The sequence below is a fragment of the Apis florea genome, unplaced genomic scaffold (genome assembly GCF_048593485.1).
Source record: "Apis florea isolate Af1SG1 unplaced genomic scaffold, ASM4859348v1 contig_2291_pilon, whole genome shotgun sequence".
NCBI lineage: Eukaryota > Metazoa > Arthropoda > Insecta > Hymenoptera > Apidae > Apis > Apis florea.
The window spans coordinates 345210-370839 of NW_028256553.1; the positions used below are offsets into that span (position 1 = coordinate 345210).

General features: G+C 19.7%; 6 protein-coding genes across 15 annotated transcripts in view; 3 read left to right on the forward strand and 3 right to left on the reverse strand.

Moving 5' to 3' along the window:
• mRpL27 (mitochondrial ribosomal protein L27) lies at window positions 1–1906 on the forward strand. The gene is made up of 4 exons (XM_012494774.3): window positions 1–875; window positions 1123–1200; window positions 1383–1546; window positions 1639–1906. Exons 2-4 carry the CDS (start codon window positions 1125–1127, stop codon window positions 1840–1842), a joined length of 444 nt encoding a protein of 147 aa, XP_012350228.1. The 5' UTR covers window positions 1–875; window positions 1123–1124; the 3' UTR covers window positions 1843–1906.
• On the reverse strand, window positions 1585–4583 carry Tsen34 (tRNA splicing endonuclease subunit 34). Of its 3 annotated transcripts, none has more exons than XM_086903235.1 (6): window positions 4347–4583; window positions 3220–3273; window positions 2806–3077; window positions 2489–2702; window positions 2222–2380; window positions 1585–2132 (listed from the first exon to the last, which is right to left on the reverse strand). In XM_086903235.1, the coding sequence occupies exons 2-6, from the start codon at window positions 3269–3271 to the stop codon at window positions 1930–1932; spliced, it is 900 nt and encodes a 299-aa protein (XP_086759361.1). In that variant the 5' UTR covers window positions 3272–3273; window positions 4347–4583; the 3' UTR covers window positions 1585–1929. The 3 variants fall into 3 exon arrangements, with proteins under 3 accessions (XP_086759361.1, XP_086759362.1, XP_003689682.2); XM_086903236.1 differs by having other exon boundaries at window positions 4073–4358; XM_003689634.4 differs by lacking the exon at window positions 4347–4583 and adding an exon at window positions 3447–3761.
• Window positions 4491–25630, forward strand: part of Mtl (Rac family small GTPase Mtl) — a 23382-nt gene continuing 2242 nt past the window's right edge. The window contains exons 1-5 of one of the 4 annotated variants that reach the window (XM_086903237.1): window positions 4491–4653; window positions 5153–5278; window positions 5533–5869; window positions 5957–6118; window positions 8226–8617. In XM_086903237.1, the coding sequence (XP_086759363.1) occupies window positions 5163–5278; window positions 5533–5869; window positions 5957–6091 (588 nt within the window). In that variant the 5' untranslated portion in view covers window positions 4491–4653; window positions 5153–5162 and the 3' untranslated portion in view covers window positions 6092–6118; window positions 8226–8617. Of the gene's footprint in view, window positions 4654–5152; window positions 5279–5532; window positions 5870–5956; window positions 6330–7669; window positions 7708–8225; window positions 8618–25630 lie in introns of those variants that run through there. The other 3 variants (XM_086903239.1, XM_086903238.1, XM_003689607.4) reach the window with 3 other exon arrangements.
• On the forward strand, window positions 10380–11843 carry LOC105737285 (mitochondrial transcription rescue factor 1). Its single transcript, XM_012494730.3, has 4 exons — window positions 10380–10829; window positions 10991–11160; window positions 11315–11387; window positions 11463–11843. The coding sequence occupies exons 1-4, from the start codon at window positions 10635–10637 to the stop codon at window positions 11658–11660; spliced, it is 636 nt and encodes a 211-aa protein (XP_012350184.3). The 5' UTR covers window positions 10380–10634; the 3' UTR covers window positions 11661–11843.
• rod (kinetochore component rough deal) lies at window positions 11592–22158 on the reverse strand. Of its 3 annotated transcripts, none has more exons than XM_086903227.1 (33): window positions 21481–22158; window positions 21001–21238; window positions 20826–20930; window positions 20582–20708; window positions 20316–20467; window positions 20041–20237; window positions 19491–19963; window positions 19244–19423; window positions 18765–19183; window positions 18520–18688; window positions 18336–18431; window positions 18052–18243; window positions 17836–17966; window positions 17642–17747; window positions 17317–17557; window positions 17086–17230; window positions 16862–17013; window positions 16553–16789; window positions 16419–16456; window positions 16045–16340; window positions 15831–15985; window positions 15103–15303; window positions 14919–15034; window positions 14736–14845; window positions 14530–14651; window positions 13889–14158; window positions 13706–13797; window positions 13261–13622; window positions 12992–13177; window positions 12651–12882; window positions 12267–12569; window positions 12047–12130; window positions 11592–11979 (listed from the first exon to the last, which is right to left on the reverse strand). In XM_086903227.1, the coding sequence occupies exons 2-33, from the start codon at window positions 21048–21050 to the stop codon at window positions 11917–11919; spliced, it is 5802 nt and encodes a 1933-aa protein (XP_086759353.1). In that variant the 5' UTR covers window positions 21051–21238; window positions 21481–22158; the 3' UTR covers window positions 11592–11916. The 3 variants fall into 3 exon arrangements, with proteins under 3 accessions (XP_086759353.1, XP_086759352.1, XP_086759351.1); XM_086903226.1 differs by having other exon boundaries at window positions 17086–17227; window positions 21001–21242; XM_086903225.1 differs by having other exon boundaries at window positions 21001–21242.
• Window positions 22107–25630, reverse strand: part of Dgkepsilon (diacylglycerol kinase epsilon) — a 5970-nt gene continuing 2446 nt past the window's right edge. Inside the window, exons 4-11 of one of the 3 annotated variants that reach the window (XM_031919644.2) lie at window positions 25417–25564; window positions 24710–24927; window positions 24411–24556; window positions 24175–24343; window positions 23928–24108; window positions 23732–23868; window positions 23350–23610; window positions 22107–23115 (exon numbers count right to left, since the gene is read on the reverse strand). In XM_031919644.2, the coding sequence (XP_031775504.1) occupies window positions 23482–23610; window positions 23732–23868; window positions 23928–24108; window positions 24175–24343; window positions 24411–24556; window positions 24710–24927; window positions 25417–25564 (1128 nt within the window). In that variant the 3' untranslated portion in view covers window positions 22107–23115; window positions 23350–23481. The remainder of the gene's footprint in view (window positions 23116–23349; window positions 23611–23731; window positions 23869–23927; window positions 24109–24174; window positions 24344–24410; window positions 24557–24709; window positions 24928–25416; window positions 25565–25630) is intronic. The other 2 variants (XM_086903234.1, XM_012495047.3) reach the window with 2 other exon arrangements.

Genomic DNA, 25630 nt, shown 5'->3' on the forward strand with positions numbered 1-25630 from the left:
ATATCCAAATTATAAATTAAAATATAGACTAAATTTATGTTTTAAAATCTTTATTTCGATCAATCAAATTTTTAAACTTTTTAATATTTTATTTATGTATAAAATTCGAAAATAATTAATATTCAAAAATATTTGTATGCAAAATTACGAAGTTTTTAAGAATTATATTGAATTTTTATTCAATTTGATTGAAACACCAATCAACATTAAATTCAAATTATTTTTCGGTTAAAGAAAGAAAATTTTGTGTACAATTTGATTGGACAATAAAAATATCAGCGGAATTTACATTTTCTATCTAAAAAATTTTATGATTATTATAAAATGATATATTAATTTTTTTACAATTAATCTAATATATAATTATTTATTTAATAAAAAAATTGTCATGATAAATATTTATATAACTAATATCTATAATCGCAGAGATATTATTCTCTTCATATTTAACTTCTAGAATATTAGTTTTAAATTGGATTATATTCAAATTTTCAATTATTATATGATTCGAGTTGGATATATAATATAATACAGTTTGTATTTCCTTGAAAAATATTTTGAATTTGTCACGTTCTGTTCTTTTATTGTTCAATCACAATTTAATTATCGAATTAAATAAAAAATCAATATGGCGTTATGATATATAACGTATAAAAACTTGCAATTTTGCATGCAAATATTTTCTGAACTATTGAATTTTAACAATTAAAACTATTATTTTTCGATTTTATATATCAAAATCTAAAAATATAATAAAAATATATATAAGTTTAAAAATATAATATCTCAAATTTCAATTTTATATTTAAGATAAAAATTTATAAATATATTATATTTTTACAAAAATAAGCGGTTTATTTGGCAAAAGTCATAAAGTAAGTATATATTACAATATCAATCCTAATATTTAGAAGACTTTGCCAACTAACAATTGAAGCATATATCACATAATTTGATTTATTTCTAATGATTTGACTTTATAAACAGACTTTAAATAAAACTAATGATTATAAATATTTAATAATTTTGTTTAAATATATTATTTAAAATTGAAAAATTTATTATTAAAATGATATATTTATTTATATATATTATTATATATTATTTTTATATAAATTTCAGATATGATACTTTTAACACAATTATTTACTTGCATTAAAAATTCTAAATTACTTGTGAAAAGTACTACTACTAATTTAGGTGTGTATAAAGTAAATATTTTCTTAATTTTTTTATATAGTAAATATTTTATATAGTAATCTTAATATTCTTAATTTTTTTATAATAAAAAAATGATAAATATTTTAAATTCATGTAAAAAGTATGTTATTTGTTTATATAATAATTTTTTCAAGTTTTATGAATTAAGAAATTTTTAATAGCATATGTGAGATATGCATCAAAGAAAGCTAGTAGTAGTACACGTAATGCACCTATTAACACAAGACCAAAACATAGAGGATGGAGAGTACAAGATGGACATTATGTTAAAGAATCTACAATATTAGCTACACAACTTAAACCTAGATTTCATCCAGGATTATATGTAAGTATAATTCTAATTTTATTTGTATATAATAATCATTTTGTAGCATGTTCAAATGTTTTTATTGAAATATATATTAATTTATTTCATAGGTTGGTTTTGGTAAAAATGGTACATTATATGCTTTAGAAAGTGGGAAAGTGATGATTACCTGTGAAAAGATTAATCCAAATATGTCTCATTCTTGGGCTAAGTTGAATTATGCAGACAGAGAAAATAGTGTTATATATAAAAAATATTTTAATGTTATTCCTGAATCACAACATAATAGATTTGTATTGATTGATACTCTTTAAGTGAAAATACTTATATTGTATTATTTGAATTAATTGTAAATTAAAGATATAAATAAGAAAAAAAGTTATTTAATTTTTTTGTAAAATTTAAATATTTTCAAGCATAGCATTTTCTGCCCATTGAAATGATTGATATTTTATATTTTGATTTTCAGAAAAGAAAGCATACACTTGTGTTTTTCGAACATGACAAGCAATTCGACACTGTGCTGAAAGTTCAGTTATTGGAATTTCTTCATTTTCATGTTTACATAAAATTATAAATTGAGAATGAAACATAATAGGATCTCCTATAAAAAATACAAATTATTAAAATATTTATTTAAATCTATTAATCATTTATAATCATAAACAATATATAATAAAATTTTATCTTTACCAGGATATACTAAAAAATCTCCTCCAAATTTTTCTCCACTTGACACATAATATCCTTTTTCCCATAAATCTTGATATGTTTTATATCGAAGTTGTTGTTTATAATTAAAGGGATATTTCCATTCTACTATTTTGATATCTTTATCTATCCATGGATACACTAAAAACATATTTCTATAAAATATTTACGAAATAAAATTATAGATATACATAACTATGCATATATTATTGCATTATCCTATATATATTTCATATTTCTTTTCAATACCTGTATGAATCTGAATCAAAGCTTCATTTTTATCTAATTTAGGTAATTTTGCCATTTCTTCTTCTAATAGATCCTGTCTATTTATCTCAATATTATTTAATGCTGCTTGTACTTTTGGATCTGATAATGATTTTTTTGTTTTCTTCTTTTTTGTTTCTATCCCAAGTATTTTTCGTTTTTTTCCTTCTATAATTTTATCCATCATACCAATTACCTATAATAATATATATAATAATATATATAATTAATATATTTTTTATGCATTTATATACATATAAGATATATATTATATTTTTAGGAAATATTTTTTTAATAACCTGTTTTTGTCTTTCTCTCCTTAAACATTTTTCTTGTTCAGCATATAATATATTTCTATATTCTTCAAAAATTTGTTTTAAAGAATCAGATGGTGCTTTTTGAAAACATGAATATTGTATAAGCCTTGCAATTTTTTTTTCAAGTAAAAGAGATACTTCTTCTGGCTGTAAGAGTAATGGAAGACCTAAAAATATATCTTGTCTTGGTTTCTTTGGAAGACAACCAATGAATTCTCCAATTATTCGATAATCTTTTCTAAGTTTTAACCAATCTAGAAACAAAATAAAAAGTAAAAATTAAGTTTAAAAATAAATTATTATTTATTACATAATATTACATAATATTATTTATTACATAATATATTCATACAAATATTCATACAAATTTCATAAAAATAAGAATAGAATTATTACCTTCTGCACTCCATACATAAACATTGTTTCTTGATAAAATTAAATCTATCATTTCTGAAATATAAATTTTTTTTTAATTTTTATAAATATGTGTAATTATTATTACTTTATATAAATATATTTTTTATATATAATATTAAAAATGTATATTTTTTATCATCATCTATTATTATTTAATATCATAATATTAAATTCATTTTATCATATTTTTGATTTTAATAACCAACCACAGATATTAAATACTGATATAAACATATATTAATAGCAGAAATTAAATATATTTAAATTGACAAATCATTGATATCAAAAATATCATCATATATGTATCAATCATACTATATCTTTGAACAAATACTATATTTAAATTTTATAGTAATGTTTTACGAATTTATGTTTTATAGATTTTTTATCTGTTCTCTAAACGAATTTTACGTGTTATCTGCTCTATCATTCATTTATATGCATGTATATCAATGATTTACTTCAATCACTACACATCATAATCTTTGCCAATCTGTTCTATTTACAATTTTAAAAAACTCATGAATTAAGAATACATAATATAAAGAAAAAAAATTAGGATGTAAATATATTTTTTTAAAATTGATGATTTAAAATTATTAAAATTATAAGTAAATTCTTTGTTCTATTTATATATATTATAATGATTTAATTTAAATAAAATTCTGAATACAAAACTGATTGATTAGGCGTAAAATAATTACGTTAATTTTTTTAATAACAGATTTGACTCATTTAAATAAAATTTGTATTGTATTATCAAAAAAAGGAAAGGACTCGAAATATGAAATTTCAATTTAGACATATGTAAATATATAAAAAATAATTTTACTTTTGTTGCATTCTATACATAATTTTTAAATTAACCGCTTTAAATTAATCATAGATATATATCAAAACTGTTCATTTCTTGTACAATTAGTATTTTAAAACACAGAAAAATGTCATTTTAATGATCTAAACTTATCATATATTTTGTAAAATTAAATTATATGTAATCAAATCATTCAAAATTTCTAATTTAACAGTCGATAATTTAAATATGAAATACTCTGATAAGATAATAGATCTAATCTGTCTTATTTGTGGCTAAGTTTATTCTGTACCTCATTTGTAATGATATATCTTTTCTGTATCTTGTCTCTGTTAAAACATTAAACATAGCAAAAATATTTTAATTCAACAGATGTCGCTATTTATCATTTCTGAATAATTATTTTGGTAGAAGGGGAAGGAAGAAGATTGTCGAACATCTGTCACCAAGCGAAGGCTACGTCCGTTTCAGTCCCAAAAACCGCAATACCGTCATGGCACCCGGTTTTATAATTTTTTAAAGAACGTCCAATATATTTGTAATTGGAGTCACATTAAAACAGTGATCTTTTTTTGTACTCAAATATTTGTTCATATTTGGTAAGTGTTTATATGATATTTATAAATCTCATTTACTAATTGTATAATGAATAAATAAATCAAAATAGAAGGACAAGCCCTTCATTAAAAAGCTGTTCATCTTTGTGACTAACCTTTAAATTCGAAACGTGCATTCTTTTGTTTTTTCGAATGTTCCTTTTTTTTTTAAATAATATATATCTTATCACTATAAAATCTATTTTTCTCATAATATTTACTTCGGATAATGTTTATCTTTATTTCAATATGTTCTGTAATTGTTTACAATTAGAAATATATAATTAATACTTAAAATGTTAAATAATGATAAATTTACTTTTCTTATAAAATGATTTACTTAATGTTTAATAAATAATTAATTTTAGATAAAACATTTAATATTATTTTTATTATTAAATATAACTATATTTTTATTAATATATTTTTTATATTATTAGTTTAAAACATATTTTTTTTTTGTTTGAGATATAATAATATGATATTTTTATTATTACTACAGTATTGGAAACATGAGTTCAGGTAGACCAATCAAATGTGTGGTAGTAGGAGATGGAACAGTAGGAAAAACATGTATGTTAATATCATATACCACTGACAGTTTTCCAGGAGAATATGTTCCTACAGTGTAAGTATCATTTTTACATAAGTAAAAATATGTTTCAATTATAAATATAATATAAATAAATGAAAATATATATAATATGATCTATATCAATTACATTTTTTTTTAGAATATTTAATAAAATAAAATAATAAAAAAATACTGGTTATCTTTTTTAAAAAAATAATTTTTTTTATAATTTATTTTTTATATTATGTATTTAAAAATTTTAATATAATGTAAATTTTTTAAATATAAATTTCATTTATTTGACATAGGTTTGATAATTATTCAGCACCTATGGTTGTGGATGGAATACCTGTTAGTCTAGGACTTTGGGATACAGCAGGTCAAGAAGATTATGACAGGCTTCGTCCACTTTCATATCCACAGACTGACGTTTTTTTAATTTGTTTCTCAGTAACAAGCCCTTCATCCTTTGAAAATGTTACCAGCAAATGGTATCCAGAGATTAAACATCACTGCCCAGATGCTCCAATGATACTTGTTGGAACTAAAATAGACTTACGAGATGATCGTGAAACACTTACTGCCTTAGCTGAACAAGGTCTTAGTGCTATAAAACGTGAACAAGGACAAAAATTGGCAAATAAGGTTAGAATAAATATTATAATATAAAAATAAATAAAATAAATTACAATAACTTTTTAATTAATAATTAATTTCAAATAAAATCTATAGATTCGTGCTGTAAAATATATGGAATGTTCTGCACTTACACAACGTGGTCTAAAACAAGTATTTGATGAAGCAGTTCGTGCTGTTTTAAGACCTGAACCTCAAAAACGCAGACAGAGAAGATGCATTATGTTATAAACAATAAATAATCAAGATTCAATATAGGTAAAACCATATATAAACTGACAGACTGAAATTAATTTTCTCACAAATAAAAAGAACAAAATATGAATGTTTTGAAAAAAGGTAGTAAATCATACATTTTAATAAATCTCTCTGGCAGCTATAGTTTATTTCAAAAATAAAGTACAATTTACAGTTTGTATTTTTTTACAAGCAATAAAATTAATATAAAACTAAAAACCTAACATAAAAATATATTATTATTTTAAAAATATTTAATATTTAATTAAATAAAAATAATTACAAATTTGTAATACATCCAAAGTAGTAATTTCATAATTTTATACATGTACTAATCATGTATTAATCTAATAATTATATTTTATTGTTTATTATTTTTTCCATAAATATAATAATAAATTCGTATTTTTAAATATAGTGATTTAATTAATAAAATAAAACTATATTACAATAATTTTAAATATTGAATTTTAAAATTTTGATCATAAAAGCTGCCAGATTTCTAAATTTTTATACCTATAATAGTAAAAACATTCATTTAGTACATTCATATGATAGATATAACAATCAATATACTAACAATTTTTATAAAATGTAAAATAGCATTATAGAATTATTTAAACAAACAGTGCCATAGCAACGAAAAAAAAAATCAAATCAATGACACAAACATTTTTTATGTCTTTTAAACATATGTATTTTTTAAATCTCATATTAGAGAACGTAAAAAAAAAGATGTAAAGGAATTGAAAAATCTCATAAGAAATATTTTATATTTATCTTAAAATTTTTTATAAATATTGCAATTATAATATTTCATTATACTTTAACAAAAAATAATATATATTATGCATGAAATACTGCCAACAAATATTCATGTTTTGTGCATAACAAATTTAATTTATATGGCATATTTTTTTGCTAGAATATAAACATTCTTTTTATAATGACATAATACCAAATACATTTTAATGTATTATGTATATATTAATATTTATTTTATTTTGACTGTCTATTAATTATATTCTGAAAAACATTTATTATAGAATACTTTAAATGTTTTTACATTTGAAATTGTATTCCTGTTAATAAATGTGGCAGATATAATTTTTATTGATTATTGCACTGGTGCAATTTGATTAATAAAAAGTTCTAAATTATTTTTCATAAAAATTAAAGAATGAAAAAAAAATCAAAATATATATTGAGTTATGAAGAAAATGTAATACCAATAACAAACATATGGTGCAAAGTATGCCTATAATACAGAGAACATAGCACAACTTTATTTAAAAAATAACTATAAATTTTTAATCTTTTATTATTATTTTTATAAAATTCATTTATATCAATTTCCATGTTTACAAAATTAATAATACATATTATTATAACGAATATATATATAGAATAAATATTCTTTTTTTTTTATACTTAAAATATTTACACACTCATATGTATATTTAGATTAATTATTATTATAAATTTTTTTTTATTATGTTATAACATAATTTTCATTTATATTCAATAATATTAAAACACATTTTGATACATATTACATGCTCTCTATAAAAGGATTCAATAAAAAAATAGTGTGATGATATCTAAAAATATTCCACCATTTGTGAACATGCTATTTTTTTATATTTGAAAAAAAGCTTAGAATATAGAAAGATAGGACGTGCGTGCCATATGCTTACAGATTTATAAAAAAATATTATACTTTATTCGTACTTGTACTCAATGTGCATTTTGAGTAAATTAAAGATATGTCAACATATTTCAAACAGGAAAGAATTCCTAATGTAAGTGAGAATGAACTAAAAATAGGCATATTAATGCTTGCTAAGTGTACATACTGTAGCATAGCAGTAACATACTCTAAATTTCAATCAAATTTTAAAAATGCTAAACTTTTCCTTTTATTTTCTTTCTTATACATATATATTATATATCTATTATATATATTTCAAGTGTACAATCTATTACAATTAATTATATGATTGAAATATAGAGTGTCATAAAATATTTGCAGTAAGCTTTTCATACTTTGTTATACATGCTATAATCTTAAACAAAACAACATTTTTTAATACTTTTTGTTGCAATATTTTATAAATTTATGTTTTAGTTCCTGCATAAAATAATTGTTTCTTTAATATTTAAAAAGCACAATTGAAGACATTATTATTGTTCTAAACAAAAGGAACTAAACTTAGAAATTTTTTATATTATGTACATACGTACATAAATGATATACATACATTTATTATATGAAATAATCAAATATTAGCAGTATGTTATATAGGAATTGTACGTAAAGTTTGCATTTATTGTAAGTAGTGCATTTATTTTACAGTTATTATATAAAGATAAAGATAAAATTATATAAAAATTAATTGAAAATAAGAACAAAACAAAGCACAATTTTTTAAATAGTATTTAAATGATATTTAATTTTTAAGATTAATATGAGAAACTTTTTCGCAGTATTATGATGTAAATAAAAATTTTAAGCTATTACTCCAAAATTTACTACTTATACCTGAAAATTTTCTTATATACTTAAACGGATATTTATTCGCAATTTATTATAATAAGAATTAATAATGATAGCTTTAAGTGAGAAAAAAAATTAAATTCAGGCAGCTAGTATCAAATATGCAAGTAAATTGTTTTTTAATATGTATATATGATATTTTTTGTTTATTAAATAAGATCATCGATAAAAATTTCTATAAAAATAATATAATGAATTCATACAGGTTGGTAAGATGAATTACACTACTTACAACTTGTGCATTTAATGAAAAATATTTAATATTAACATTCTCCTTTTTTTTCTTTTTTGAATAAGAAAGTAACAGTAATAAATGCTACAAACCAAAGTTGAATGTTACTTTTAATGTTACTTATAATAATTTTTATTACATATTATTGCATAGAAAAAATTAATGTATGAAATGTAAAAATATTCTAGTCATCAAAAATCTGATTTTGTTTGTAAAGGAAATGTGTTTTATTGAAATTTATATTCAATTTACATTTAATTAAAAAATATTTTTTATTAAAAAAAAAGAAATAATCAAATTAAAATAATAAAATAAAGAACATGAAAGTATTGATCTAATTTAAGATATTATCAATTTAAGTGAAGCAGAATAAACCAAACAAGGATAAAACATTAGAATACAATATATGTACATGTATTAAGTAAATTTAATCACCAGTATATTTTAGAAATAACATTATCTATTTTCTTAAAATTTCTGTAAAATTTCTAGTTTCTGTACTAATAAAACAGCACAAGAGGATAATACATTAATATAAATAATATTTTATTTATATTTCATTTATAATTATTAATATTAAATTAAACAATTTATTTAAATTATGTTATTATATCATATAAAAATTGAATTTTGAAAAATTAAGTATTGTATTTTCATAAACTCTGAACTCAGAACTCTTTTGCTGTTAGTACAAAATTGAATAAAGAAAAAAAATTAAAAAACTACTTTTAACACTATCCTATTTTCTTAAAAAAAAATTCAAATTATAATGTTGAATAATAATCAAAATGTAACTATATAAATGCATGTTTTACATACCACTTGCATTTATATTTTATTTTTATTTATGTGTATTTTGAAAAGAACTTCTTAAAATAAAGTACACAATGAAAAATAGTTAATTTTTAATTAAAATCCCATTATAATTTATTTAATTAATAACAAAAATTATAATTTAATTTTTATTTACAGTTATCACAGTTACGTTAAAACATTTGAAATAAAAAATATTTATAAAATATAATTTATTAAAAATTAATTAAATAATTAATAATATAAATAAAATGAATTATTTATATTATTTGTATATAATTGGTTCTAAATAAATAATTTTTATGAAATTATATAAAAATAAATAATTTTCGATTATTAAAATTTTGAAGACAATATATATAAATAAAATTAAATAAATCAATATATCATTTTTGCCATAATGTATGTATAATATATTTAAATAAAATAAAGATTTATATTATAAAAATATAAAAGACAAAAAAAAAATTATAAATTATATTACAAACTAATAAACAAAATGTAATTTCAATATAAAAAAAATAATGTATGATAAATAATATAAATGAAATAATAAGATAAATGAAAAAATGACTTTTTTAAAACATATTTATCTAAAAACTTATCTAATATAAGTGAAAATGAAATGAAACTTTTATAAAAAGTAATATGATATATTAAAAAATTAATTTATTTAATATATGTTGATTTTGAATTTTTATTTAAAAATAGCTCATTTTGTTAATAATAAAAAAAATGCTTATAGATTTTTTTCTGATAAAAAATTAAATTAAATATAAATATTTAATAAGATATTTAGTTTGGCATTAATAAATTTTAAAATATTTGAAATTCATAAATTTTGCATATAACATAAAAATAGGTTCATAATCAAACGTGAAATATTGCTATGAATAATACCTAACCTTTTAAAACCGTTTTTGATTTTAAACAATATGTTACATTGGATAATTTTTAATGTAATACGAAGAACAGTATGTACAAATACACAAATATTTTATACATTAAAAAATATATCAGAGTTTAATTCTAAACGTTATAATTTACATATAAATTATTTAAATCCACAACAAAATCTTATATCTGTAACATTTATAAGATTCAATAGCAACAAAAAGATTTCAAAACAAGTAAGATAATTTTATTACAAATACGTTTTAATAATTTATTTTAACATTCAAGCATCATATTTTTATTTATATGTTCACAAATTATTAAAATTATATCTTGATAATTGAAAATATATTATTAATCAAATATTAATTAAATATATATGCATATGTATATATAGAATAAATACAAAGAAAATCAAACAGAAGATGATGATGAATATGATAATAATGACAATGATGCAGTTGTTGATGATTATTTAAATACAGAAAAGTCAAAAATAATAGTAACTACAGTACCATCTCTTCGATTAGATGCTGTTGCTAAAGCTGGATTTGGAATGTCACGAGCGTATGTTAAATTATTATTTATCAATAGTGATTTTTATAAATAATTTATTATAATCAGATATTAAAGATCAAAATTTTAATGAAATTAATTAATTCTTATATTGTTTTATATTAAATAATTTAAAATAAAAGTTATACAATTTTTTTGGTTTTAGAAAAGTGGATAAAGAATTTTATATGAGTAATATACGTTTAAATGGAAAAAAATGTTTTAAAAAAGGAATAAAGGTATTATAATAAAAATAAAAATATTACATTAAATATTACATGTTAAAGCAAAAATATATCAATTTTAATATGCAGGTTAATCTTGGAGATGAAATAGATTTTATTCAGAAACGAAGTCCTGATAATCCAAACTATTTAATAATAAATCGATGTATATTATTATCAATTAAGACAGAACCAGAAGAAGAAAATTTTAAAATAAAATTACTTCAAAATAAATCTTTATTAATTGAAGAATATCAAGATAAATGGCATAATAAATTATACAACTAATTGAAAATAATTGTGATTATTAATGATTAATTAATAAAGCATGCAATGTATATATAAAATCAATATATAATATATATATGTATAATAGATATATAATAAATTTAAAAAAGGAAATATTAATGATTAACATGTAATAAATTTATATAAAAATAGAATATATAAATGAATAGTATAAATTTCAAATAATTTTTAATAATATATATATATAATAATATAATTCAAAAAGAAATTATTTATTATTTTTCTAAGACAAAAGCTATTCATATTTTATTGAATGTTTATTCATGTTTGTTAATGTATTTTCTATAATTTTATTACACTGAAAAAGAATATTCAATTTGAAATTATATTTTATATTTATATAAAATAATATTTAATATACTTACATAAGCTGTACAAAGTACTCCACTTGAATGTAAGTTATTCAAATTTTCTAATATTTTTGTAATATTAGATGTGCATTTAATTTTCTATAAAAGATAGAATATGTAAATATGTATAATATATATTAATATGTAAACTGATATGTAAACTGATATATAAACATAAAATAACAATTAATACAATTAATATTTTATTAGTTAAATAAAATACAAAAATACTTACTTCCAAAACAAATATTGTATCATCATCATTTAAAAATGGCAAAAATGCAAGTACTAAATGTAATTGTTGGCATTGAAAACAATATTTTATGATGTTAGAGAAATTTAATGCATATAAAACTGGACATGAATATAAAAGTTGTAAAACTTCAATACAATTTTCAATTTGTTCAGAAGTTGGATTCATATCCATTTTTTTGAAAGGTTCTGAAATTATTACTTCCCATCCAAATAAATATCCATTAGAATTTACAATGGTATTTATATTTTGTACTTGTAATAAAATTGTTTTTAATTCATTAATCTGCAAATATAATAAAAATATATTTTTTTTTACATTACTTTAATATTATATTATACTTAATATTATATTAATGATATATACCATTAACAATTTAGCCATTTTTGTTAAATTTTTGTCCCAGAGAGAATATTCGTATATTTCAAAATCTATACAAAGTTGTGCAATAATAATCAGTGCTTGTGGCGAATAATTTTGTGTTTTCCATAAAATTTCTACAAGTTCATGTTTAGAACACATTTCAAATGTATTTATACTATATCCTATTCCTAACAATTCCAATTTACTTATGTATTTCAAAGATCTCATATAATTTCTGAAATACAATTATTTAAAAGTATTATATAAAACAAAATAGTTTTTAACAGTTTTTAATTTTATTACTTGATAAATGATATCAAATAATTTAGAAATAAAATATTTACTTAATTGTTTGGTAATCTCGTTTAATTAAATCTTCTAATTTAGCAGTATCAACTATAGATTGCAATACACAAAGAGCTCTATAACGAACTTCTGGACTATAATCTTCATTTTTTTCACTAAAACCTATATTTATAAGAAAATTAGCTGATAATTCAAGATCTCCACATTCTAAAATATAACATGCTCTGAAAATAATATTGATATTTAAATATTTATATAATATATGTAAGAAAAAAATACTTCAAATAAAATTAATATTATAATATACCTTAATAACTTATCATCACGATTTAAATTCGATTCTGAATTTGCTATTATCGGAAATGTTTCTGTTATACTTTGATTAAATTTCATATATTTAATATCTGGTTGTAACCATTCTTGTAATAATTCTATTCGTAATTTTATCAGATTAATAGAAAATAATTGACTAATTGAACTAACTGCCGAATTTATATCAGGTCTATGATCAATAACACATCGATATCTTTGAGGTATACTTTCATCTGTATATAATTCATGGACTAATTTATTCGGATTTCCGATTAATGATAAATACTTTTTATTACCCAAGCCATGTACATGTAAAATATGTTCCGATGTAAAACGTAAATATTTAACTTTTATTTTCTAAAATAAAAAAGAAAATATTTATGAAAATTAAATTATTATTTTTACTAAGATAAAAAAAAAAAGCAAAACAAAAAATATACTTCTAACATTCCTTCTTCAAACATCATAGATTTTTGAGCTGATAACTGTGCATACTTATAACATTCTTCAACTGCTGCCACTTGATCAGCTCCTAATAAAAAATGAATTATTTTATTTTAATTTATTTTACATATTTTTCTAATAAAATAATATTTTTATTAATATTTTATTATATAAAATACCTGGTGGTGTATGATTTACAACATAATATAATGCTGCAGTGCCATAATACAGTGCATCTGGACCAGTCATTCTTTCTATACATTTTTTTATATGATTTAACAAACTTTTATTTTTTGAAGAAAGGGACCATTTAGCTGTTTTGTGTTTATTTTTCCAAGTATGTGCTACTTCACCTTTTATAGCTAAAGTACATATAATATGAGGTTGTAATTTAAGAATAGCAGCAATATCTAACCATTTTTCATAAGTTTTCAAATTTAATTCAGGAGCTGAAATTGTATTAATATTAAGAGATAATTATATACAATTTTGTACCATTTTATTAAATTTAAACTATTCATTAAAACAAAATAAATAGAATTTATATTAAAACTTTCAGTATAAATTGTATTTTTAATATAAATTTACATTAGCATTACGACTAGCTTTATCAAAAATCGAATAATATAATAATACATAATATATACGTTATTAATCTAAAATTATTCAATCTCTGATGAATGCAAATAAAAATATTGAAAATTATTTATATCTAAAAGTTTTCATTCTATAAATTCTATTCGATATCAGATTTTGAAAGTCTCTGACAAATTTTTGATAAAATAAATGAATAAAATAGAACTCAATAAAAGAACTTTACTTATAAGTTTCCATAATTCAATTTTAGGTAAAAAAGGTAATCGCCATTCTGCTATAAATGGTAAGGATGTATATCCTGGATTTAAATGCATCCATTCATCATATTCTATTTGTGTAGGTGGACTAAAAAAAAATACGAGATATATAATATTTAAATAAACATCGAGTTTCGCAAAATATTATTTAATATCTTAAACATATACTTACCCAGTGCGAATATAATTTTGTAAAAAACATAAATAATTCCTATGTTCAATATTTTTATCTTCTATGAGATCCATAAGAATTATAAATATTTCATAATGATAAAAATTTATCTGAAATAATAAATTTATAATCTTGAACATATTATATCTATTATGTTAATAGAAATAATATTTTTATTCATACTTGTGAGAAAATCGTTGTAACCCAATTTTTTAAGGCAATTTTATCCAAGATATAGGCAGTAATAGAATTACATTTTGTATTTAATTGATTTACATCATCTTCATTAATATGTAATTCTAAAAACATAATTATGATGTTAAAAATATCAAATAATGAAATGAAATTAATTTTTGTATTATTTTACCTTTTTTTCCATTATAATTGCTTATATTTAATTTTGGATTCCATGTTTTTATTATTGTTTGTAGATAAAGTAATAAACAATCTTGAATATCAAAACCAAAATCAAAACAAAATTCTTGAAATAAAGGAATCAGATCTTCATCATAACTCATAATACGTTGTAATATTTCTCTTTTAGCTACTGAGTCACTTGTTAGGATTTCTGTATGTATATATAAATATTATATTTTTTTTATTAAGCATATGTGTATATGCATCTCAAAAATGGGAACATCAATTAAAATGGAAATTCTTGAATTTCAAGTAATTTTCTTTTGTTACAATTTTATTAATAAATTATTAACAAAAAATTGAGTAAATTGGTTACGATTAATCAAACATTAGATGCCAAGCATGAGAAGCAATATCTTTAAGGAAATCTTGAATATAACAAATATTTTTTTATTGAAACAAAATTATATCGAATTTTACTTAAGAATAATAAACTAATTAATTATCATTCGCATAAAATGAATAAATTGTTCATTTGATTTCGCGCTCTGTAAGTCAATATTTTTTGTTAATAATTTGTTAATAATTTTAATTTGTTAATAAAACCGTAAAAAAAATTTTTGTAAAAATTGAAAATATTACTTGAAATTACTTCAAGAATTTTTAGTTAATTGGTATTTCCACATTTTTTGGATATTATATGTATGATAAAAGATGAAATAATAAATTGATTTTTACCTTTATATGAAACTAAATATTTAGATAACTTTTGTGCCCAATAATATAATATTTTATTATTTTTAAATGTTTGCAAAGTTTGATTTTTTGTTAAATAAAAATATTCATATCCAAGCATTGTTATTCTTAAATGTCGAGTATAATCTGATTGAAATCTAAAAAATATTTTTACATTAATTATTATTTTTACATTATATTTACATTAGATACTTACGATTTACAAGTAGAAGAAATCCATTTACATGCTTCAGAATCAGATAACATAAATAAACACGATAGACTAAGCTGAAGATCAAACATTCGATTATTTATTACTTTTTTTAATAATATTATTAAAAAATGAAAATATACTAATTTAATTTCTATTAATATATTATCATTTATGTTTGATATAGCACAAAAATTGAAATATAATGTTTTAATAATTTGCAATAAAATATAATCGCTATGTTCCATTTTTAGTTCCATAATTTTATTAAGCAAATCCTTTATGGGTTCTTCTATATTTGACTGAAAAATACACACATACACACATATATATAATAAGAATATACATATTTGTTATAAAAACATATATGTGTTAATTACCCAATTTTTTTTGTAATTTTGAACATCATCATTAATTGCTATAATGTAAAATAAAAAATTATTTATATATAAATATATTTAAATGTGTATATAAGCATATTTGTTATAATTATTATTGATAAGATTTAAGTTACCAGGTTTTGATATATTCATATAAAATCTTTCTATAGAAATTACATTTCTAAATAATGGTAATAAAAATTCATCAGTTTTAATATTTAAATCTTTATATATTGTATACAATTTCCAGTTTGATCTTGTTATTTCTTCATATTGTACATCCACTGTGTTTATGTTTATAAAGTTTATATTACAACATTTAAAACATAAATTTATCCATATATACAATAATAACATAGATTGTAATTCATCTAAAAAATTTATAAAAATATATATTTTTTTAATAATGTTTCAAATTATTAATATTTAAATAATTTTCTTACCATCTAAACATACACATAATGCAGCAGAAATTAAATTCTGAATTGTAACTGCAATATCTGCATCTATTTTAATATGCTGCATTATAAATAAGCACATTTTATATGCATAATAGCATTCATTTGTCATTATATTTAATTGTCCTTTTTCACATCTAAATAAAAATACAAATTTTCAAGAATAATATTATTGCTTCTTTTTCCATAAAAAGATAAAATTCATTTACCTAATAAAATAATTTAATAGTTTTACATTTTTTGACCATTCAATTAATATAGATATTGCATAAATTCTTTGTATTTTAAGTAAATCTGCAGCTTGAATAAGTTTTTTATAAGTAGTAAATAAACTGTTATCTTTTTCCATATCTACTGTAAATTTATCATTATATAAACTATTTTATTATTATAAAAATTAAAACTTTAATTTGATATTTAAATAAAAAATTATTTCATACCATCACATAGTTTTTTAACATAATTTTGTAATATTTGTTTTTTTTTAATTTGATATTCTTCAAATGTTACATCAATTTCGAGATTTTTTTTTAAATAATATATTGATTTTATTTCGTCTATACTATTAATAACATTGTTGCAATGATATGATTGAGTTTTACATTTTTTTGAAAGTTTTTTTAATTGTATTTTTATCCAACCCAACATCTCAATATTGTATATGAGAGATTTAGGTATAATCTATATAATAAATATAAATATAAATAACATATGTGTGAAAAATATAAATTTTTTTTAAATAAAGATTTTAACATTTTAAATTACTTTTAATGTTAAACTAGCTGTTATATAGTTAACAATTTGTATACAACAATATAATAAAACGTCATCCTCTAAGAAACTTAATATCTTTGTTACATTTTCAAAATTCCTATAAAATCAAAAATTTTTTTTTATTAATTTTTTTTAATAATTTTTGGAATTGTTATAATTTATATTTTTTATTTAACAAATTTTACCCTCTAATTAAATAATAATTTACACAAGATGAAAATGCTTTTTTTCTTGAAAATAAATCATTTTTAGTTATTTGCTGAATATCAGAAATCATACTATCATGATTTTCTTTTATTATTCGGTATATTAATTTCTGCAATAAAATTTAAACATTTATAAAATATTTTTTTAAAACACAGTTCTTTTTTTTCTATAAAAAATTAGTAAAGTTTACTAACATTATTTATACCAATGCGTTCATATCCATATTTTTTTAAAATAAGCTTAATTGGAACAAAGTTATGTTCCATTCTAATTTGAGATGTTAAAATATGATCAAAATCGTAACTTGTTTCTATTAGAGATACAATAGTTGATGTCCATGGAACTACAGCTTTTTTTAATACTTCTAATATTTGCTGTAATTTAGTCTGCAAAATAAATAAATTTATATAAGTTATATCATATTTCTTATATAATCAACTTATATAATCAACAATATAATCTCTTTAGTTTTATATACCTCTATATCTTGAATTAAATCAATAATAATAACAATTTTTTTTTCCCAAGGAGCTTCCTCTCCTGACCACCAACTTTTAGAATTTTTTAGAGTTTTCTATAAAAACGTAATTATTAATATATATTTATCAATATATAATAAAATTTTAATAATTTTATTTTGAATAATTTTAATTAAAGCATACCTGTACATACGAGGAAAAAACATAATCACTTTGTAGAGAATTATTTAACATGTATTGGTTTAAAAATGTATTCACAAATTTTAAAATTATATCTATATGTATTTTATCTAATAATATGTATGATACTTCTATAGGATCTCCAATGTATGAGTTAAGAGATATTGTTAATCTGCAATTTTTTATTCTTATATTAGTTTAATAATTATTTTGAATAATTAAAAAATTTTAAAAATTGTAACACATACCTATAATTAACTTTCAATTTTTGAATATCAGACAATATTTGTATTAAAGAAATAAGCTGTTTTAAATTAGTATCTTTGTTTAAACATTCTTGAAAGTATAAAGATTGATGACTTTCTTGAAATTTCAACAATTTTATAAACTTTCTTGTGAAATCAATTCCAATTTGAGGCCATTCTGAACGATGAGATTGTTCAAATGATTTAACTTTTTTATAACCCCAGACAATAATTTCAGACATTGCATTAGGAATAAATGACAATATATTTGGAATAAAATGTGATAACCACGTCCAAAGGGAAAGTAAAGATATCTTGTCAGGAAGAATCCCAAATATATCCTTTACAATTTCTATAGATATATCTTTCATTATATTTGCAAGATGTCTCGTCCAAATTAAAGTAGCTGCTTCCATTTCTCCCTATAATAAAAAATTTAATTTAGAATTTATAATTAAATTCATTATAAGTTTAGTTTGTACCAAACTCAGATGTATTTTATATTCTTCTATTAAATCTGCTCGAGAAAATCTAATCCATTCTTTCATAGTATCTTCATCATAATATTCTAAATTTTTTTGGTATCCCCAAATCATATGAAAAGTTTCTAATTTATGCAATGTATTATTAATTGAAGAAAGAAGACACAAATAATTATTTTTCTAAAATCAATAAGATAAATATTATTAATATGAAATATAAAAAAATTAATTAAATTTTGTTACTTACAGAGATATTTTCTATTATTCTTGAACGTGCATATAAATAAATTTTTTTCATTTGTTTATAATCAGGTATAAGTGCTTTGCTACAACATTCTACAATATACTGTACATTTTCTATTTTATCAAATATATTAAGAATCATATCTAATTGAAGAGAATTGGGCTTTTCTTTTGCCCAAGGTCCAAATTGTGACAAAAGCAATGCAATCTTTGCATAATAAATAGGATCTGTAGATAAGTTAAATTTTTTTGCAAAAAATTCAGCTGCATCAAATTGTTCTTTTCTTATTAAGCGTTGTAATTGATATTCAGGATCACTTTCTGATATAGTTTTTATTCTAACTGTATCTATATAATTAGTATCATTATCAAAACCATTAATTCCTTCTAGATATAAAATTATTTCATCACAAGGATCCATAATTTCAACAAGGTGTATTATAGTTGGTACATTTATTTGAAACTTTTTTTCAAAATCTGAATAAAATAAAATAAATATATATAATCAATGCAAAAAAAAAAAATATAAACATAAAATTATTACGTTTTTATACCTGGATATGAGAGAACTTGTAATGTATATTCAGTGCAATTAGTATCAAACATTAACACAAGAATCTGACATAAAGTATTATCATTATTTTCAATAATTACAAAATCTGATACAGGTTTTGAATACACTTTTATACCAAGTAAAGTTTGAGGACATATTAAGTTTAATATATAATCTGAACGTAAACATAACATTGCACTAAAATAAAATTATCAAAATTAATATAAATTATTAAAATTAATAATTTTATTGATTAAAAATTTTACAAATACTTACATATAATTTTTAAAAAATTTTATTTTGGTATAATTATAATGTAATGTATTAAAATTGATATAACATTCATTAGGCCACATAAATAACATATTTGAACATAACATAGCTATTGATATTTCTTTATTTATCAAACTTATAGTAGCATATATTACCTATAAATTTTTTTATTATACTTATGAAAAATCATAAAATAACAAATAAAATTACAATAGAAATATATTTTTATATATATAATATATAAACATTGAAATATAAATGTAACTTACTTCATCACAAAAAAATCCTTTAAATAACTGTACACATTTAATTTTTTCTGTCAATTCCATTAATATATTAATATCTATTTCATTTGTAATAGCTGATTGAATAAGTTTAATATTAAATTTTGATATTCTAAAATATCAATAATTTAATTATTTATAAAACTTAATAATAATTATAATGTACATTATACACAACTTAAAGTTGAAATAAATTTTTTTAAAATACATACAATTATTAGATATTTACCTATAAATAATTCCACTTTTTGTGGTAAGATATATATTAATGTATTCTTCAGATTCATTTTGTAAAAATATTGTTATTATTTTATTTTCAGTTGTTGTAATATTTCTACATATAAAAATAGAATAATGTTATAAAAAATATAATTTTTAAAATTATAAATATATATAAAACTTACTTTGTAAAGATTACTTGTCCCTTATTTAATAAATGAAGACAATACAACATTCCATTTGATAATGCAACAAATAAAAATATTCCATCATGAGAAATGCAATAACTTGTTATTAATAATTCAAAATTAACATTTAATAATATTTTTTCACATGTTTCATTTTCAAATATAGTAATTGATTTATCAATTAATACACAAACTCTTGAATATTGTATAGATGCTAAAATATTTGGTTCTTGTTCTACCTTATAAATATAAAATATTTAATATATATATATATATATCAATTAAAAATTTTTTTAATATAATCAATGCTTAAAATATAAATATATTAATAAAATAAAAATATTAAATTAATATATAAAATTTAAAGGATAATAATATTTATAATTATAATTATTAAAATATATTTAAAATATTAAATTTCAATATGATCAGGTATGCATTAAAATTCGTCAAAATTTAGATAAAACTATAAAGTACCCTTCCATTTGATTGTATAGTTGCAACAGTAGAAGTTTCATACAACAAGCCATTATTTTCCACTATAGTTCTTGTTCCAAAATTTACCGTTTCTTCTTCTTTATTATAGCCTGAAATCACTTTATTCCACAACGCCATTTTACCCGCGAAATATTTTAACTGCGCTAATGTGGGGAATTTCACCATGCAATACCATACTGTTTTATCAACTTCAGAAGTTGTGGATCATTTTGATTGGTTTTTACGAAAACTATGTAGTTTATTCAAATTTGCATAAAGATCGAATATTTTGGGCTATTTTTTTGAACATATCTACTACACTATATACATGTATTTACAAGTATTAAAGATAATAAATTGTGAAGTTTATGTACATAAGTGTTTCAAAATCGTTTAAACGCAATTAACTATTATATATATTATATATAATAGTTGATATATAATGCAATGTTTTTTGGAGCTTAATTTTACTTTTGCAGACATAAAACTTTCAAAAATTTTTAAAAGTTTATTTTTCCGAAAATTTTAATTTTAAAAAAAAATTTTTTTTTGCAAATTAATAAAATTTGACAAGTAAATTTTAAAAGTCAATTTTAATGTTAGGAATTCATGAAATAAGTGTTTCATAACATGTTTAATAATACTTTATTTTATATTGATCGCCATATTGACTTCTCTGATTATCCATGTTTACAGAAAATATAGATAGATATTAAGACTAATATTATTATAAAGTTTATTATACTTTCAGATTGTTTTATATTTTATTTTTGTATTTCGCAGATTTAAAGAAACTTAAATTTGAATAAATACTAAAATATTCTATCGAAATATTATTTGAATATATTGTGAATCATTGTGAATATGGTAAATATCCATGTTACTAGTTATTGTTTATACATATGTTACGCTATTACAAGAGGAATGGGAATGAACTTGATTTTTTTTTCATTGGTCAAGCAATAAAAAAAATCAATATGGCGGCTAACACATAAAATAAAATTTTAAACAAAATTTCAATTCTATGCATTTCTAACATTAAAATTTTAAGTTTCAGATCTCTTAAATTTGTACCAATTTGTAAAAAAAAATCTCATTTTTAAATAAATTTCAATTGGGATCTAAAAAAATATAATATATACTTGTATTCATATACTTTTATAAAATAAGGAAAAATTTAGATACATGATTTTTAATATACATATGAGATATATGGACTAGTAACAATAAATTAAAAAAAAAATTTTTTTCCTATAAAATCTTATTTATATTGGTAACAAAAAAAGTTTACAAAACATCTATATGAATAAATGAATAAAAAAATAAAAAAATTTGTGATAAAACGTTAAATTCATCTTTACTATTCCAAAATTTTCATATATTTTTTTAGTGAATCTATCAATAAATCTATTAGGCCAAAAAAACGTTTAATGAATTGGCATATTATTTCAACTTTTAGTTTTCATAATCTTATTACTGCACGACTTGTTTTTCCCTTTCTTTCAATGTGAAATTATCCTTAAGTGATTCTTTACTCTTCACTTACAATTTTCCTTTCCTATACATGATGATATAAATTCACACCAAGAAAATCCATCTTCCTCTCATTCTTTGAGTTATCATTCCCATATATTCCTATTGGAATTATAATATTATTTTAGAAATAGTTTCATCATAATTTTATAAATAATTTGTTTTCTATTGTAATAAATAATATAATTAACTACTCTAAAGAAAAAAAATTAATGAAAAAATGTTATTACATATAAAGAAAAAATATATATCTCAAAATTTAATAATATATTAATAATATATTAATAATAATAACATTTAAAATATATAATTAATAAAATTATAAAATTTACGTACGTGAAAAATAATTTACATCTTATATTTCATTTATTATTATATTAATGATATAGTAGTAAATTTTATCCACCTAAAATCATACTTTGGAATGTATATGTAATTGAATCTTTCTTATTTTTCAAAAAGAAAGAATTATATAGTTTTTTTAATAGAATTCATAAGTATAGTAGCTTTATTACAATATTTGATATTAAATTCACAAGGATGTTGATACCATGGTTCACCATCAATTTGCATAGCACAAGATTTTATTATTTTTACCTACATATATATTTTAAAATTATATAAAATATATAAAATATTATAAATTTTCATTATTCCTAAGATTAATATTCTTAAAAATTTTAAATTATTCAAATAAATTTTATTTATGATAAAATACCTTTACACTATTAGCTTGCCCAAGCCGATAAGGTTGAGATAATCCGACTTGAAGTTGAGCCATATGAAATGAAGAATAAAGTGCAACTATTTCTAATTTACCATCATTGATACTTTGTTTACTGTATTTTTCATGACCTATTCAATATAAAATATTTATATTTTTTTAATTGTTTTATGTAGAAGGATATAAATACCTTCTAATCCCATATTCCACAGGTTAACACCAGCAGCCCATGATGGAATGTTTAATATTACAATACTTTCAATGGATGGCAAATTTATTTTTTTATCATCCAAATATAATTCTATATTTTTATTAAGATCTTTACATTCTCGTTCAACTACTTGTTGCATACCAAAGCACAAATACAATAGCTATCAAAATAGAAACAAATATTGTTTGCTACAATTTCTAAATAATCATTAAATAAAATACAATACCTTATTCAATAATCGACTACTATAAAAATAAAAACGACTCTTTCTTGTACGATGAAAATTTAATGTTACTTGTGCATCTACACCCACACTTAAATAATTATACATGTAGAATATTTGATGGGAACTTCTAAGTCCTAATCCACCATATGGTTTTATTATTACAGTCCATCTAAAAAAAATATTAAAATAATTATACATATTGAAAACAATTTAATAAATTATATTGTTTTATATACCTATCAAGTTCCACTTTTTCTGCTACTTGTATTTCTTGTAGAATATCTTCAGGCTGTTTGTTTAAATCATGCTCTTTTCCCCATCCTAATACTCTAGATAAGTCATTACCTGTTCCCAAAGGAATTATTGCTACAGATGGAATTGGCTGTTACAAATATATTTATTTTAGATAATATCTATTTGTTATTTTTTTTGTAGATTTTATTTAGAATATATTTTAAAAAATTATTTTAAATAATTTAAGAAATTACAAAATAACAAATTAAATATATAAGGCATACATATATACATATTTTACCTTTAGTCCCACTTTATGAATAGCATTTAATAAAGATGCTATTGTTCCATCTCCACCTGCTACAAGGAGTGTGCATGTTACTTTTCCAAGTAAACGACACCATTCAAGAATGGCAACAGGATCACATTCTGATAAATCAACAATTTGTGCAGGATTTAATAACCTCCTAAACAGAGACAAAATTTCTGCTCCATCATTATTACCAGATTTTTTATTTGCTAAAAAAAATGTCGTAAGTTGGATTGTAACCATTAAAAAAATTATATATATACATATATGTATATATATATAATATATAATTGTATTAAATAACCATGCTATAAAAATACCTCCTCAGAATTTTAAATAAAATTTTTTTAGTTTTTATGTGACATAAAAAATTAAACAATTCAAGATAATTGAAAAACATCAATTTGTTTAGCATAATCATTGGGAATTATAATTTAGTTTAATAATTTAATTCGATATTTATAACTAACTATGTTAATGCATATTAGCAAATTAATTATTTTTTACTTAATGTAAATTATAAATTATAAATTTTTTTTTTTTAAATGATTGGAATACAGTTCTTTTTTCTTTTTTTTATTTTTCTTATTACATGTATATTGCAATGATTTGAATAAAAAAAAATTTCTTTAAACTGTGAGAAGGTAACTTTTTAACGAGTTTTTTTTATATTATTATAATATTTTAATTTAATTTACCAACAACTATAAGAGGATTCCATTGAGGCCAATTTGGAGGTATAACTTTACAGAGACGTAATCTACGTCTTACAGTATTTCGTAGATTTATTACTTCTAAACTACTTGGAGGAATGATCATTAATTTAAATTTCCCAAAATCACATATCTAAAGAAATTTAATAAATAATTTTTATACATTGTAAGTAACTATTTAAAGAATATAAAAACATAC